General features: G+C 40.3%; 2 protein-coding genes across 2 annotated transcripts; both read right to left on the bottom strand.

Moving 5' to 3' along the window:
• Positions 1 to 3,490: 3,490 nt before the first annotated feature.
• On the bottom strand, positions 3,491 to 4,453 carry LOC142437524 (olfactory receptor 2W1-like). Its single transcript, XM_075540643.1, has one exon. It carries the CDS (start codon positions 4,451 to 4,453, stop codon positions 3,491 to 3,493), a length of 963 nt encoding a protein of 320 aa, XP_075396758.1.
• A 6,831-nt stretch (positions 4,454 to 11,284) lies between these two features.
• Positions 11,285 to 12,247, bottom strand: LOC142437523 (olfactory receptor 2W1-like). The gene has a single exon (XM_075540642.1). The coding sequence runs from the start codon at positions 12,245 to 12,247 to the stop codon at positions 11,285 to 11,287; it is 963 nt and encodes a 320-aa protein (XP_075396757.1).
• Positions 12,248 to 13,628: the final 1,381 nt, after the last annotated feature.

Genomic DNA, 13,628 nt, shown 5'->3' with positions numbered 1-13,628 from the left:
GTTCTTTATGACTTCAAGCAGCATTTTGAAATTTTCTTTTTGTGGCAGGTCAATATCTGCTTCTTCTATGCCCATAATTAGGTTCATGACTTCTTCTGACATTGTCTTCTGTTTCTCCTGTTTTTTTTCGTTGAATCTGTTAGAACTGGTTGCTCTTTATGAATTGTTTCAGAGGAGCCTGGAGCCATCTTCCTGAGTTGAAGAGCCCTGGGCTATCTCTTGGGGGGTTCGTATGAGTACTTCAATGAACTACCTGCTGGTAGCTGTACTGAGAGGTCAGGCTATCGCTATATCTTCTTGTGGTTTCACTCTTATCCTAGCCATCCAGTATTCAGTTACTTGGAATGTGTGTTGGATATTCCTCTCATATGACACTGGTCAGGTTGTTGTGTGCCCACAAGGGCGTTGCTTCCCTGACTGATCTCTAAGTTGGCTTCACAGTTCTTGGAGCACCTCAGCTTGCCTGTGGTATTTTTCTCTGAAACTGTAGTGCTGAGAAGGTCGTGCAGGTATACCCTCCTTATTATAGAGCTCTGTAGCTGGCAGGGGAATTACTGGAGACAGAGAGATCACCTTGGAGGTTGGATAGATGTTCCTGGAGTAGCATGGAGCCCCACAAGTGGTGGTCAGGTGTTTCCCCAGTCACTTGTAGGGCTTCAGGATTTCAGCTGGGGATACCCCCACTTTTTGTAAGCGAGAACTCCCTGCTGCTTGGTGTGTGAAAGAGGACTGATGTGAATTCTCCAGTTGCTTGCCAAGCCAATAAATGTGGGTGTAAGCTCTCCCAGTTAGCCTTCAGAGTTTCCCTAGGCAGAGGGCAGTGGTCTGGAGGCCAGTAGTGGCTTGTGAGAAGAAAGAGAGTGAAAGGAGAGGAAAAAGAGGAAGACATATACTGGAGCAGTAGTGCCTAGCAAACTGACACCCACTCACACACACAACTAAAATGCACAGAGTAAAAAAAAAAAGTGAAAACAATAAAAAAGAAAATAACTGAAATGGAGAACTAAATCTGCTGAGGCTGTCATAGGAAACAGAGAAGTGCCAGAGGAAAAGGAGAAAACATGAAAGAAGAACACAAAAAAAGAAAAAGGGAGAAGAGAAAAGGAAGAGAAGCGGGAATTTTTTTAATAGTTAAAGAAATAGCTGACCCCGTGCTGTCCTGTGTGTAGCACTGACTCTTCCTGGGTGCAGCACTGTCTTAGGGGTCAGGCTGCCCACTGGAAGGACAGTTGCCCTAGGCAGAGTTGCCCGGAACCAGCAGTGGCATGTGAAAGGAATGAGAGGGAGCAGAGAGAATCATACAAACAGAGAAAGAAGCGAAGAGAAGAAAGAAAGAAAGAGTAAAGGAAAAAAGAGAATAAAGAGAAAGAAGGGGAAAAAACCAATTGTGTTCACTAATATTGGCTGTGATGGTAAAGAGGGAGGAGAGAGTGAAGGAAGAAATAAAGAATAAACAGATAGGTGATCCCTGGTTGCTTGAATGTGGGGCCAGAGGGGTTTAGACCCTGCCCCACAATGGCAGGTTGGTGTGTCCTTATAATGCTGGGACCCAGTGGTGCTGGGCAGAATTGCCCTAGTTGACAAGATAGCCTTAGAGGTCTGACAGAGATTTCCTCAGCAGTGCAGCACAGTGTAGATCTTTGTCCAGCTGCCTTGTGTGGAGTTCAGCACTCCCATGGATGGCAGTCTGCAGTTTCCCCTGCTATTTGGGTTGATTTTCCCTAAGCGGAGGGTAGAGACCTGAAAGCCAGTAGTGACATATGACAGAAGAGAGTGGGAGAGAAGAGGAGAAAGCAGGAAATTTTTTAAAAGAGGGAAAAAGACGAAAGAGAGAGAAAAAAACAACACAACCTTCAGCTTGTTGAGACTGACTGCGATGGGAAAGATAGAAGGGCTTGTTAGTAGATAGAGAAGTAGGTAAGGAGATAACTGAGAATTGATCATCTATCCATGAGGCTGAAGGAATTCCAACTTTTCCTCAAGGTAGCGAGGGTGGTGTACTCATTTGATGTAGGGTTCCACAGATGCTGTGTGGGATTACCTCAAAGGCAAGATCACACTCGTGGCCAGGGGTCAGTTGAGTGCTGGAGTTCCCTGGTGTACCTGCCTTGTGCTGTATATAGCACTGCAGCAGGGGTGGAGGAGAAGGGCTGGGGTGTTTCCACAGCCCTGTGTAGGGCTCCAGGACAAACAGGCCCTCCACAGCTATGTGTAGAATCACTGAGAGGGAAGCTGGGCTTATTGTCCTATCTAGTCTGCTGGTGCTTACGAGATCAGAGGATTTTATTTTTTATTTTTATCCCCCTGGCCAGCTAGAATAAAATCAAATGAAATTATCTCCCATAGTCTATGGGCTGCAGCTCAGTGCTGTTTGAAGCTGACACTTGCTACAAGCAAGCAAGTCTTTGTTTTTCAAAGAGCTGCCAGGCCCTGTAACTGAATACTGGCATTCCTTAGCTAGGTTTCTTCCTATGTTGATTTATGTTAAGGGCCTCTGGCCTAAGTGCTCCTTGGAGCTGAGCAACCAGATGATTTTGAGTTTTAAACCAATAATATATATTTCACCCTTTTAAAAAAATTATACTTGTGATGTGCTCCAAGGGATAACCTTATTAACATAACATACCTCTGGTTAGGAGCAGTGTCGTATTGAATCTGACAAGAGTTTATGTTTTCAACACTTAGTTAATGGGGGGACTACAGTTTGATCCACAACTAGAAACAGTTCAAATGTCCAAAAAAGTAGAATAGATAAATGGTGGTGTGTCACAGTGGAATTTTAAACAGTAATGAAAAAATAACATACCAAAAAAAAAAAAAAAAAATAACATACCTCTGATTTATATAACAACATGGATGAATCTGCCACGATGTTAAATAAATAACCCGTTCTACATTAAAGAATATTGGCTGAGGATATTCAAACCAAGTTCTACTGAAAGAAGAGAACATGATTATAGGTGGTGTTTATGGCAACCACTGTCCTTTAGATTGCATTGTCCTGCTCCAAATATACATAAATATTTGAATGCTCTCACAGAATCTTTCATACACAAAATCAGTATTTGCATATTGTTATTTAATGTCCACATGATATGATACATGAAACAGCTCACGAAGGCGTGTGTCATTGGCGATCTTAGCAATAAGAGTGAAAACAAAAGATTTGTTATAAGAAACATTTTCCAGAGGGCTTTAGAATAAATTTAATTTATTCAACCTATGTGAACTCCCCCTCTGAACTTCCCTCTTCGTATATTATTTCAAGAAAAAATGAAACTTCTTACTCATTTTGCCTGAAGATCTTCCAATAAGGAGAAGTAGGTAATACCTGAGCACACAGGTTATCACCTTGCTTGCAACCACAAAAGATTTACGCACCAGAATTCCTGTGATAACTGCTCTCTAGGATCTAGGGATTATGTGTCTCAGTAAAAATTAAAGTTGATGAGACAATGTATTTCATTGCCTTATTTATGTTAACAGTTTCCTATGATTTCCACCTGCTCTTTCCTTTGGTAGATTCATAGTCAAATCTCATGAGCTTCCTCAGTGCATTCTTCATGTCCTTGTTCCTCAAGGTGTAGATGAGCGGGTTGAGGCTGGGAGTGATGATGGTGTAAAACAGGGTGAGGAATTTGCCCTGGTCTTGGGAGGCACTGTTACCTGGCCTCAGGTACATGTAGACGATAGTTCCATAGAAGATGGACACCACAGTGAGATGAGACCCACAGGTATTCATGGCTTTTCGTTGGCCGGCTTTGGACTTCATTCTCAGCACAGCTCGGGCAATGTAACCATAGGATATAAGTATAAGGAAGAGGGGTGTAAGGACAAATACAATGCCTAAAGCAAACACTGACAATTCAACTGCTGTGGTGTCTACACAAGCTATCTTAATTATAGCTGGCAACTCACACAAGAAATGATTCAAAACATTGTTTCCACATCGTGGCAAATTCAGGGTAAGTGTACATAGTACAAGAGAACAAGCCAAACTGAGACCCCATACAATGATAATCATCCTGAGACATAGGCTTGGGCTCATGATTACCAAGTAATGCAAGGGTTTACAAATAGCTGTAAAGCGATCATAGGACATAACCGCCAGCAGAAGGCACTCAATGGAGCCCAACCACATGTAAACATAGAGTTGAATGACACACCCCACATAGCTGATGGTCTTATCCGGTCCCCACAAATTAACCAGCATCTGAGGTACGATGCTGGTGGTGAAACAGAGATCGAGGAATGATAAATTCCTGAGGAAAAAATACATTGGTGTGTGCAGATGGGCATCCAGGAGACATGCGAGAATGATGGCTGTGTTACCCACCAGAGTAATTAAGTAGAAGACGGTGACAACTCCCGACAGGACCATCTCCAAACTGGGATGATCAGAGAAGCCAAGCAGAATAAAGCCAGGTAGAAAAGTGTCATTTTTGGGGTCCATGGCCCTTGAATGCCTAAACCCTAAATGAGAGGAAAAGGAGAAAGAAGAGTAGTAAGGAATGGGGAAGAGCAGAAAAAGATAATTGGGTCAATACAGACTTATTCACTACTCACTGCCATTGAGTGATTCCAAAACACAGAGATGTTACAGGACAGAGTAGAACTGCCCCTGTGCTTTCTGAGACTCTCATCTTTACAAGAGGAAACAGCTTCTTATCCCACATGGCAGCTGCTGGTTTCAAACTTTTGGCAGCCCAAATTATAAAGCCACAAGAGTTATTTCATTACGGACTAGATAACTTAATAGATATACAGAAGAAAGAAAACAGAGAACCTTTGCATGAATAATTGAAAAATAGGTGGACAGAAAATATTCCAGTCACCTAATCAGGTAAGTTCTGCAGATTCTTTTATGATGATAAGCCATAATTACATTTTCTATCTAGGTGACCTTAAAGAGTTCACTTACAAGTAAATTTCAGAGTTTGGAATACATGGGGTTCTAAAATGATGTGACTCCCTCAATTCTCTATAAAGTTAGTAGGATGGTATAATGAACATATTTTCTTACTTAGTCGGAGAATTCTATAAATCAGTCTACTGGCTAATGTCTGAATGAACTAAGAGAGTTCCTCTTTTGCTGTATGTTACTTAATAGCATCTTTGATATCCTGGCTTGTGAAATAAGAAGTCTGGACTTTCCCATCAGCACCTTCATCTCCTTCATCCTCAGTTATAAAACTTATACCAACATGGTAACGTGTATGTGAAAATATGTTAGCTACATTCTCATCTTTTCAAGTTTTATACCATGCAAACCTCTGTTAGCGCTCTTCTGAACTCTGATAGAATAATTTTCTACCATTATTTCAGTTTCATCCCTTTATCTAATTAGAAGACTTAAGAAGAACATGTCATCTACATGCTTAAAAGTCATCAATGGTTTCCCATTATACTTAAGAAGTATTAAATTCTTTAATATGATCAAGCTAGACCTGCATAATTTCGTTCCTAGCTGGACTCATATTTTTCTGGTACATCATTTTACTCCTATTAGGCGTTTCTTCTGTTTTTTTTTAACAGGACAACCGAAGCCTTTCTCCTTCTTCCAAAGGAAATCAAACCTGGGACTAAATCTTTACAGAATTCACACTCCTTCTGCAGCCTCCTTCTTCAATGTTTCTTAATGAGAGAGCAGTCCCCTGAGCCCACAATCTCCTTTACTTTATACCATCTGCATGGAACTCCTGAAGAGTGCCAAAAGGGCATCGTCAGAGAGCTTATGTTCACATCTCACCTCTGCCCATGATAAGCTGTGTGATTTCACACAAGTAACACGCCACTTCTACTCTCAGTGTTCTCATCGCTAAAAACAGGACACCAACGATAAGTTGAAAGCAATGCTTATGATATAATGTACCTCAGAAGCCCTTAGAAGAAATTATAATCCAGCACCATGTAGGTTTATATTTAACCTTCCCCCTGTGTTATAGTATGAGCTTAAAAATGAAAGATGATGGCTAGTTCCCCCTGCCCCTAAAGCTGCTTTCTCAGATATATATAACTCTTTACTAAGTAAATACCTAACTGTGCTATGAATAGTGATTTTTAAAATCATCAAGGTTAGTATTATCCTTACGTTTACATTTTGAGCTGTGTACTTGCGAAGTTAACTGAGTCAGAAGGTGATGGATTACTGGGGAAAGAAAACTGGTTTTATCTATGTAGTAAAAAATAATTTACTTAGTTGAGTAATACCTAACTTTAATTATCTCTACTTGAAGAACTATTAAGTTCAATCTTTCAGCAGTGTGATAGACATGCTATGAATTGAGACATACGTGAGTACATCAGAACTGCTTTTAACTTCTGACCTTTGAACAGTGATCGGTAGCCCACCTTCACAGCAATCCATTGTTCCACAGAGAAAGACAAATCTTACTACCGGGAGCAAAAATAACATGCAGAACTTTTCCTTGAAGAAAATAGGCTTTAAATTTGTTTTTGAAAAAGGATACTTCAATACCACACGTGTGTGTGTGTGTGGTGTGCAAAAGATGGGTTTTGTTTGTTATGCCATTTCAAATGCATTTCCTCATTACTTTGAAATGTGCAGTTCAAACTTGGGCAATCATCCAACAGTGTGCACATTCACGAGGTTAACTGAATATACTGGGTAAAGACAGTCATGTCATGATGAATTTGAGTGATTCCTTCAGATTTTTCTTCTAAGAATAATGACCTGTTCCTGGCTTTAGCCATTGAGCAAGAAGGACTGCAAGGGAAAAAGACACCTCTTCAAAATGGGTCAGGAGCAGTCACACCACTACAAGTCCACAGCGTATGAGCCGGGGCAGAAATAAATAATATTTATGGATGAGTGTGTTACATACAATCACGTGTGTGTAATTGCACCTAACTTCTGAATAAAACATGAAATCTATGTTAAATTTCATTGACTTTTATTTAAATTAAAACATTAGTTCATATAAAACTTTAATTCAGTTGACCCTTCCTGAGTACAAAAATATAGCTGGAAAGGAAGATTTTTTTTTCTGCAGAGATGGATAATATGCTTTTAAACTTGGACATCAAACAGAACACCAGAAAAATCAGTCCAGAAAGTTCAAGCTGCCTTTCTTCCAGCTCCAACAAGTTGTTTTCCCATTTCAGACAAACTGTTCTCTAAGAGACATGAAAGGCTTACATGACTGTGCTCCACAGAGAGGCCCCGTAGTGTCTGCTTCTCACCCCGGATGGAAACAGAGCCTGGTCCAGCATTAGCTCGGCAGCCTCTACCTCTCAAGTGCTGCCTGTGTTGTCACTGCCAATTCCTGACTTGTGTTATGGGAACGGATGCCTTCCAGGGCTCCTCCTTCTTGGACATGTGACTTCAGAGAAGGATGAAACCTGTCACAAGTTTCACTGATTTTAAATAATTTGCAAATAGGTGTTGATCCTGGAGAAATAGTACACAAAGCAGTCTGTTAATTAGAACTTGAACTACCAGCCTTTCTCTTACTCAACTGGTTAACTATTTGTACCCCAGGGACTCCAATTCAAAAGAAGAATGGAATGCAATTGCCCCAAATTGCCTGGAAATTCAGATTATCAGAAAAGTATGTAAACCAACAGGACTGCATCCAACTAGCAAACTAGTTCACTAAAGTGCTAAAGATAAACCCAGTTGAGGAAGCAGTTGGGCAATTAGACCATATGCTGGTTGTTCTAGCTCTTTCTTTTTAATTGAACAAGTTAGATTATTGTGTAATATAAGAAACAACTGTTATATAATTGCAAACAACGATGTGAAAGATTAGCAGCTACAAAAATCTGGTATACAACGTATCCATGCTTAATATCAATCTTCCCTTGAATACTGTTAGCCTTCCTGGGAGTACAGTCAATTCTGAATTGGCTTGACTCTGGATTCGACTTGTAAAATCTTTTTCAAAGAGTACATGAAATGGGGGATGAGCTGGGGGTGGGACATCATTAAGATTATGTTCTATCCTGTATTTTGACCCTGGAAGGTATGGGTCTGCTTAAAAACGAGAATAAAAAAACATACATGCAACACAATAACGCTTGACACTGTGCACAGTTTATAATTATTTTCAGCAACAGATGGCAGGCTGTGCTATGAATAAAATGCATAGCAGAGGAGAAAGCTGCCAGTTTGAGGGACTAGATAAGGAAACAGTGGTGACAAAGGGAAAGAGGCGATTACAACATTTGCATCTATTCCAGAGTTCACATGCCCTGCTCATGTTCCTTGAAGAGCCACCTGTTGGAGAAGGCCAAGGGCAGACCAGCCAACCTTGTGTGTAAAGGATAAAGCCGCAGGACCACATTAAGCCACCTCTTCGACCAGCTTCAAGCTGCTGTGGGGTTTGACAGTTCTAAGGACAACGGAGCACGTGTACTTTATGCTAGCCAACGTCAAATGAAAAATAATTGTTTTTAATCTCTCTTAATACAACCCAAAACGTTTATAGAAATGTGGGCTTCCAAAGTGGGTGAACAAGTAAATGTGGTGAAGAAAGCTGATGGTGCCCGGCTACCAAAAGAGATAGTGTCTGGGGTCTTAAAGGCTTGAAGGTGAACAAGTGGCTATCTAGCAAAGAAGCCCACATGGCAGAAGCACACCAGCCAGTGCAATCACGAGGTGCCAAAGGGACCAGGTATAAGGCATCAAGCAAAAAAGTAATAGATATATGTATGTATATATATATATATGTGTGTGTGTGTGTGTATGTATATGTGTGTGTGTGTATATACCACATTGAATGATGGGGGAAGTGCAGAGTGGAGACCCAAGGCCCAAGTGTCGGCCACTTGGGGTTTAGGAGAGGAGATGGGTCAGTCAGGGTGCGAGGTAGTACCGATGAAGAACACAGCTTTCCCCCAGATCCTGGATGCTTCCTCCCCCCAACTACCATCATCCGAATTCTACCTTGCAGGGCTGGATAGGGCAGAGATTGTACACTGGACATATGGGGGCTGGAGGCACAGGGAATCCAGGGTGGATGATACCTTCAGGACCAAGGGTCTGAGGGGCAATGCTGGGAGAGTGGAGGGTGAGTGGGTTGGAAAGGAGGAACTAATTACAAGGATCCACATGTGCCCTCCTCCCTGGGAGAGGGCCGGCAGGGAAGCGGGGGAAGGGAGACTCCGGATAGGGCAAGATATGATAAAATAACAATGTATAAATTACCAAGGGCACATGAGGGAGGGGGGAGTGGGGAGGGAGGGGAAAAAAAGAGGACCTGATGCAAAGGGCTTAAGTGGAGAGCAAATGCTTTGAGAATGATTGGGGCAGGGAATGTTCAGATGTGCTTTATACAATTGATGTATGTATATGTATGGATTGTGATAAGAGTTGTATGAGCCCCTAATAAAATGTAAAAAAAGAAGAGGAGAAAGAAATAATAAAATGATTAGAGAAAAGAATGTACAGATGTGCTTTATACAATTGATGTATGTATATGTATGGATTGTGAAAAGAGATGTATGAGCCCCTAATAAAATGTTTTTAAAAAAAAAAAAGAAACGTGGGCTTCCATCTAATCCTTGTCAGCTTCCTTAAAGGAACTGAGTAATGGAAGCAAACAAAACAAATTGATAAGCACAAACGTCTGCATTTTAAACATGATGCATAACTTTTAAGGGACAGAGATGCGTGAATGTCTCTCTAAAAAAAAATCTGTTGCCAACAAAGAACAAAAATCACATCCTTGAGAATGAGGGGCAGTGTGGAGTGGGGACCCAAAGCCCATCTGTAGACAACTGGACATCCCCTTACAGAAGAGTTGTGGGGAGGATGTTCATCTTGGAAAAATTAGTTTCTGCTTCTGCTGAAATCATGGCAAATGTTCTAACAATATTTTTTGCTCCCTGAGCACTTTCAGGAATTTCATAAGTCACTTAAAATACCTTGTGACAATTTGGGCATAACACAATGTTGAAACAAATGACTGCATGCTACCCTTTGGTTATTCAACAATTTTTCCTTTTATATTTTATGTCTATTTACTGAAACCACAAATGTAAAGGAGTGAAATGTAATCTCAATCTAAAACATCATGAATTATATGAAATGAAGACTTCAAGCATAGCTCTGTCTAAGTTTTTACATATATGGACAGAATTACATTATTACAGGTGCTTACAATACACAGTTGTGCACTTTAATCTTTAAAAATGTAAGTCTGTGATTTCTATGTTGGGTGGAGGCCCAAATAAACACCTTAGAGAGAACCCTTATTACAAGTGCCAATTTAAGAACAAGTTTACTGAACCCAAGAAGAATTAGGTAATGTTTCTTCAAAACTGATGTGAACAGGCTTAATGTAGCCACTACTCCACAGATGTATCTGCCATGTCAATCTAGCTCCATATGACCTTTCACCCTCTATTTTTCTGGACCTAGTTTGCTTTTATTAGAACTCAGAAGTGAATAGATTTAGAATCCAGGCCCCTCTGGGATAACCTTATTAACATAACATACTCTGGTTATAAGCAGTGTCATAATGACTCTGACAAGAGTTTATGATTTCAACACTTAGTTAATATAGGGCTGTAGTTTGATCCATAACCAGAAACAGTTCAAATGTCCAAAAAAATAGAATAGATAAATGGTGGTGTGTTTACGTAGTGGAATTGTAAACAATAATGGAAAAAGTAATATACGACTGACTTACATAACAACAAGGATGAATCTGCCACAATGTTAAATAAATAACCATGTTTAATATTAAAGAATATTGGCTGAGGATATTCAAACCAAGTTCCACTGAATGAAGAGAACATGATTATAGGTGGTGTTTATGGCAACCACTGTCTTTTAGATTGCATTGTCCTGCCCCAAATATACTTAAATCTTTGAGTGCGCTCACAAAATCGTTCATACACAATATCAATATTTGCATATAGTCATTTAATGTCCACATCATATGATGCATGAAACCATTCACGAAGGCATGTGTCATTGGAGATCTTAGCAAAAAGAGTGAAAATACAAGACTTGTTATAAGAAACAGTTTCTAGAGGGCTTGAGAATATATTTAATTTATTCAACTTGTGTGAATGCCCCCTTTGTATATTATTTCAAGAAAAATTAAACTTGTTACTCATTTTTCCTGAAGACCTTTTAATAAGGAGAAGTAGGAAAGACCTGAGCACACAAGTTATCACCTTGTTTGTAACCACAAAAGATTTTCACACAAGAATTCCTCTGATAACTGCTCTCTATGATCTAGGGATTATGTGTCTCAGTAAAAATGAAGACTGATAAGATGTATTTCATTGCCTTATTTACGTTAACATTTTCCTATGATTGCCACCTCCTCTTCCCTTTGATAGATACATAGTCAACTCTCATGAGCTTCCTCAGGGCACTCTGCATGTCCTTGTTCCTCAAAGTGTAGATGAGCGGGTTGAGACTGGGAGTGATGATGGTGTAAAACAGGGTGAGGAATTTGCCCTGGTCTTGGGAGGCACTGTTACCTGGCCTCAGGTACATGTAGATAATAGTTCCATAGAAGATGGACACCACAGTGAGATGAGACCCACAGGTATTCATGGCTTTTCGTTGGCCGGCCTTGGACTTCATTCTCAGCACGGCTCGGGCAATGTAACCATAGGATATAAGTATAAGGAAGAGGGGTGTAAGGACAAATACAATGCCTAAAGCAAACACCGACATTTCAACTGCCATGGTGTCTACACAAGCTATCTTAACTATAGCTGGAAACTCACACAAGAAATGATTCAAAACATTGTTTCCACATCTAGGCAAATTCAGGGTAAGTGTACACAATACTACAGAATTGGCCAAACTGATACCCCATACAATGATAATCATCCTGAGACATAGGCTTGGGCTCATGATTACCAAGTAATGCAAGGGTCTACAAATAGCTGTAAAGCGATCATAGGACATAACCGCCAGCAGAAGGCACTCAATGGAGCCCAACCACATGTAAACATAGAGTTGAATGACACACCCCATGTAGCTGATGGTTTTATCTGGTCCCCACAAGTTAACCAACATCTGAGGCACGGCGCTGGTGGTGAAACAGAGATCGAGGAATGATAAATTCCTGAGGAAAAAATACATTGGTGTGTGCAGATGGGCATCCAGGAGACATGCAAGAATGATGGCTGTGTTCCCCACCAGAGTAATTAAGTAGAAGATGGTGACAACTCCCGACAGGACCGTCTCCAAACTGGGATGATCATAGAAGCCAAGCAGAATAAATCCAGGTAGAAACGTGTAGTTTTTTGGATCCATGTCCCTTCAATACCTAAACCCTGAATTGATAGGAAAAGGAGAAAGAGAAGAAAAAAGAGGGGTAAGGAATGGAAATGAGCAGGAAAAAAATTCATTGGGTCAACAGACTTACTCACTATTCACTGCCATTGAGTGATTGAGACACACAGAGACCATACAGGACAGAGTAGAACTGCCCCTGTGCTTTCTGAGACTCTCATCTTTACAAGAGGAAACAGCTTCTTATCCCACATGGCAGCTGGTGGTTTCAAACTGTTGGCTGAGGGTTGGCAGCCCAACTTGTAATGTCCTAGAGTTCTTTGTAAACAGACTAGATAACTTAATAGAGATACAGAAGAAAGAAAATGGAGAACATTTGCATGAATAGTTGGAAAATAAGTGGACAGAAAATATTCCAGTCACCTAACCTGGTAATTTCTGCAGACGCCTTTATGATGATAAGTTATAATTATATTTTATATCTAGGTCAACTTAAGGAGTTCACTTGCAAGCAAATTTCAGAGTTTGGAATAGATGGGGTTCTAAAATGATGTGACTCTCTGATTCTCTATAAAGCTAGTAACATGGTATAATGAACATATTGCCTTACTTGGTCACAGAATTCATTTTTAAATCCATCTACTGACTAATGTGAGAATGAAGTAAGAGAGTTTCTCTTTTTCTGTATGTTAGTTAATAGTATCTTTGATATCCTGGCTTGTGAAATAAGAAGTCTGGACTTTCTTCTCCGCGCCTTCATCCTCAGTTATAAAACCTATACCAAATGGTAAATGTGTATGTGAAAATATGTTAGCTACATTCTCATCTTTTCAAGTTTTATACCATGAAAACCTCTGTTAACACTCTTCTCAACTCTGATAGAATAATTTTCAACCCTTATATTCAGTCTTATACCTTTATCTTATTAGAAGACTTATCAATAACTCATCTGCATGCTTAAAAGTCATCAATGATTTATCATTATACTTAAGAACTATTAAATTCTTTAATATGGTGAAGCTAGACCTACATAATCTGGTTCTCGCTGGGACTCATATTTTGTCTGGTAGATCATTTTACTCCTATTTGGCTTAAACAGGACAACCCATGCCCTTCTCCTTCTTCCAAAGGAAACCAAACCTGAGACTAAATCTTTACAGAATTCACACTCCTTCTGCAGCCTCCTTCTTCAATGTTTCTTAATGAGAGAGCAGTCCCCTGAGCCCACAATCTCCTTTACTTTATACCATCTGCATGGAACTCCTGAAGAGTGCCAACAGGGCGCCGTCAGAGAGCTTATGTTCACATCTCATCTCTGCCCGTGATAAGCTGTGTGATTTCACACAAGTCACACGCCACTTCTGCTCTCGGTGTTCTCATCGCTAAAAACAGGAACAAAGAT

Source organism: Tenrec ecaudatus, chromosome 1 (assembly GCF_050624435.1).
Source record: "Tenrec ecaudatus isolate mTenEca1 chromosome 1, mTenEca1.hap1, whole genome shotgun sequence".
In the NCBI taxonomy this organism is placed as follows: domain Eukaryota; kingdom Metazoa; phylum Chordata; class Mammalia; order Afrosoricida; family Tenrecidae; genus Tenrec; species Tenrec ecaudatus.
The sequence above is the reverse complement of the archived record's forward strand: the minus strand, read 5'-3'. Positions and strand labels throughout refer to the sequence as shown.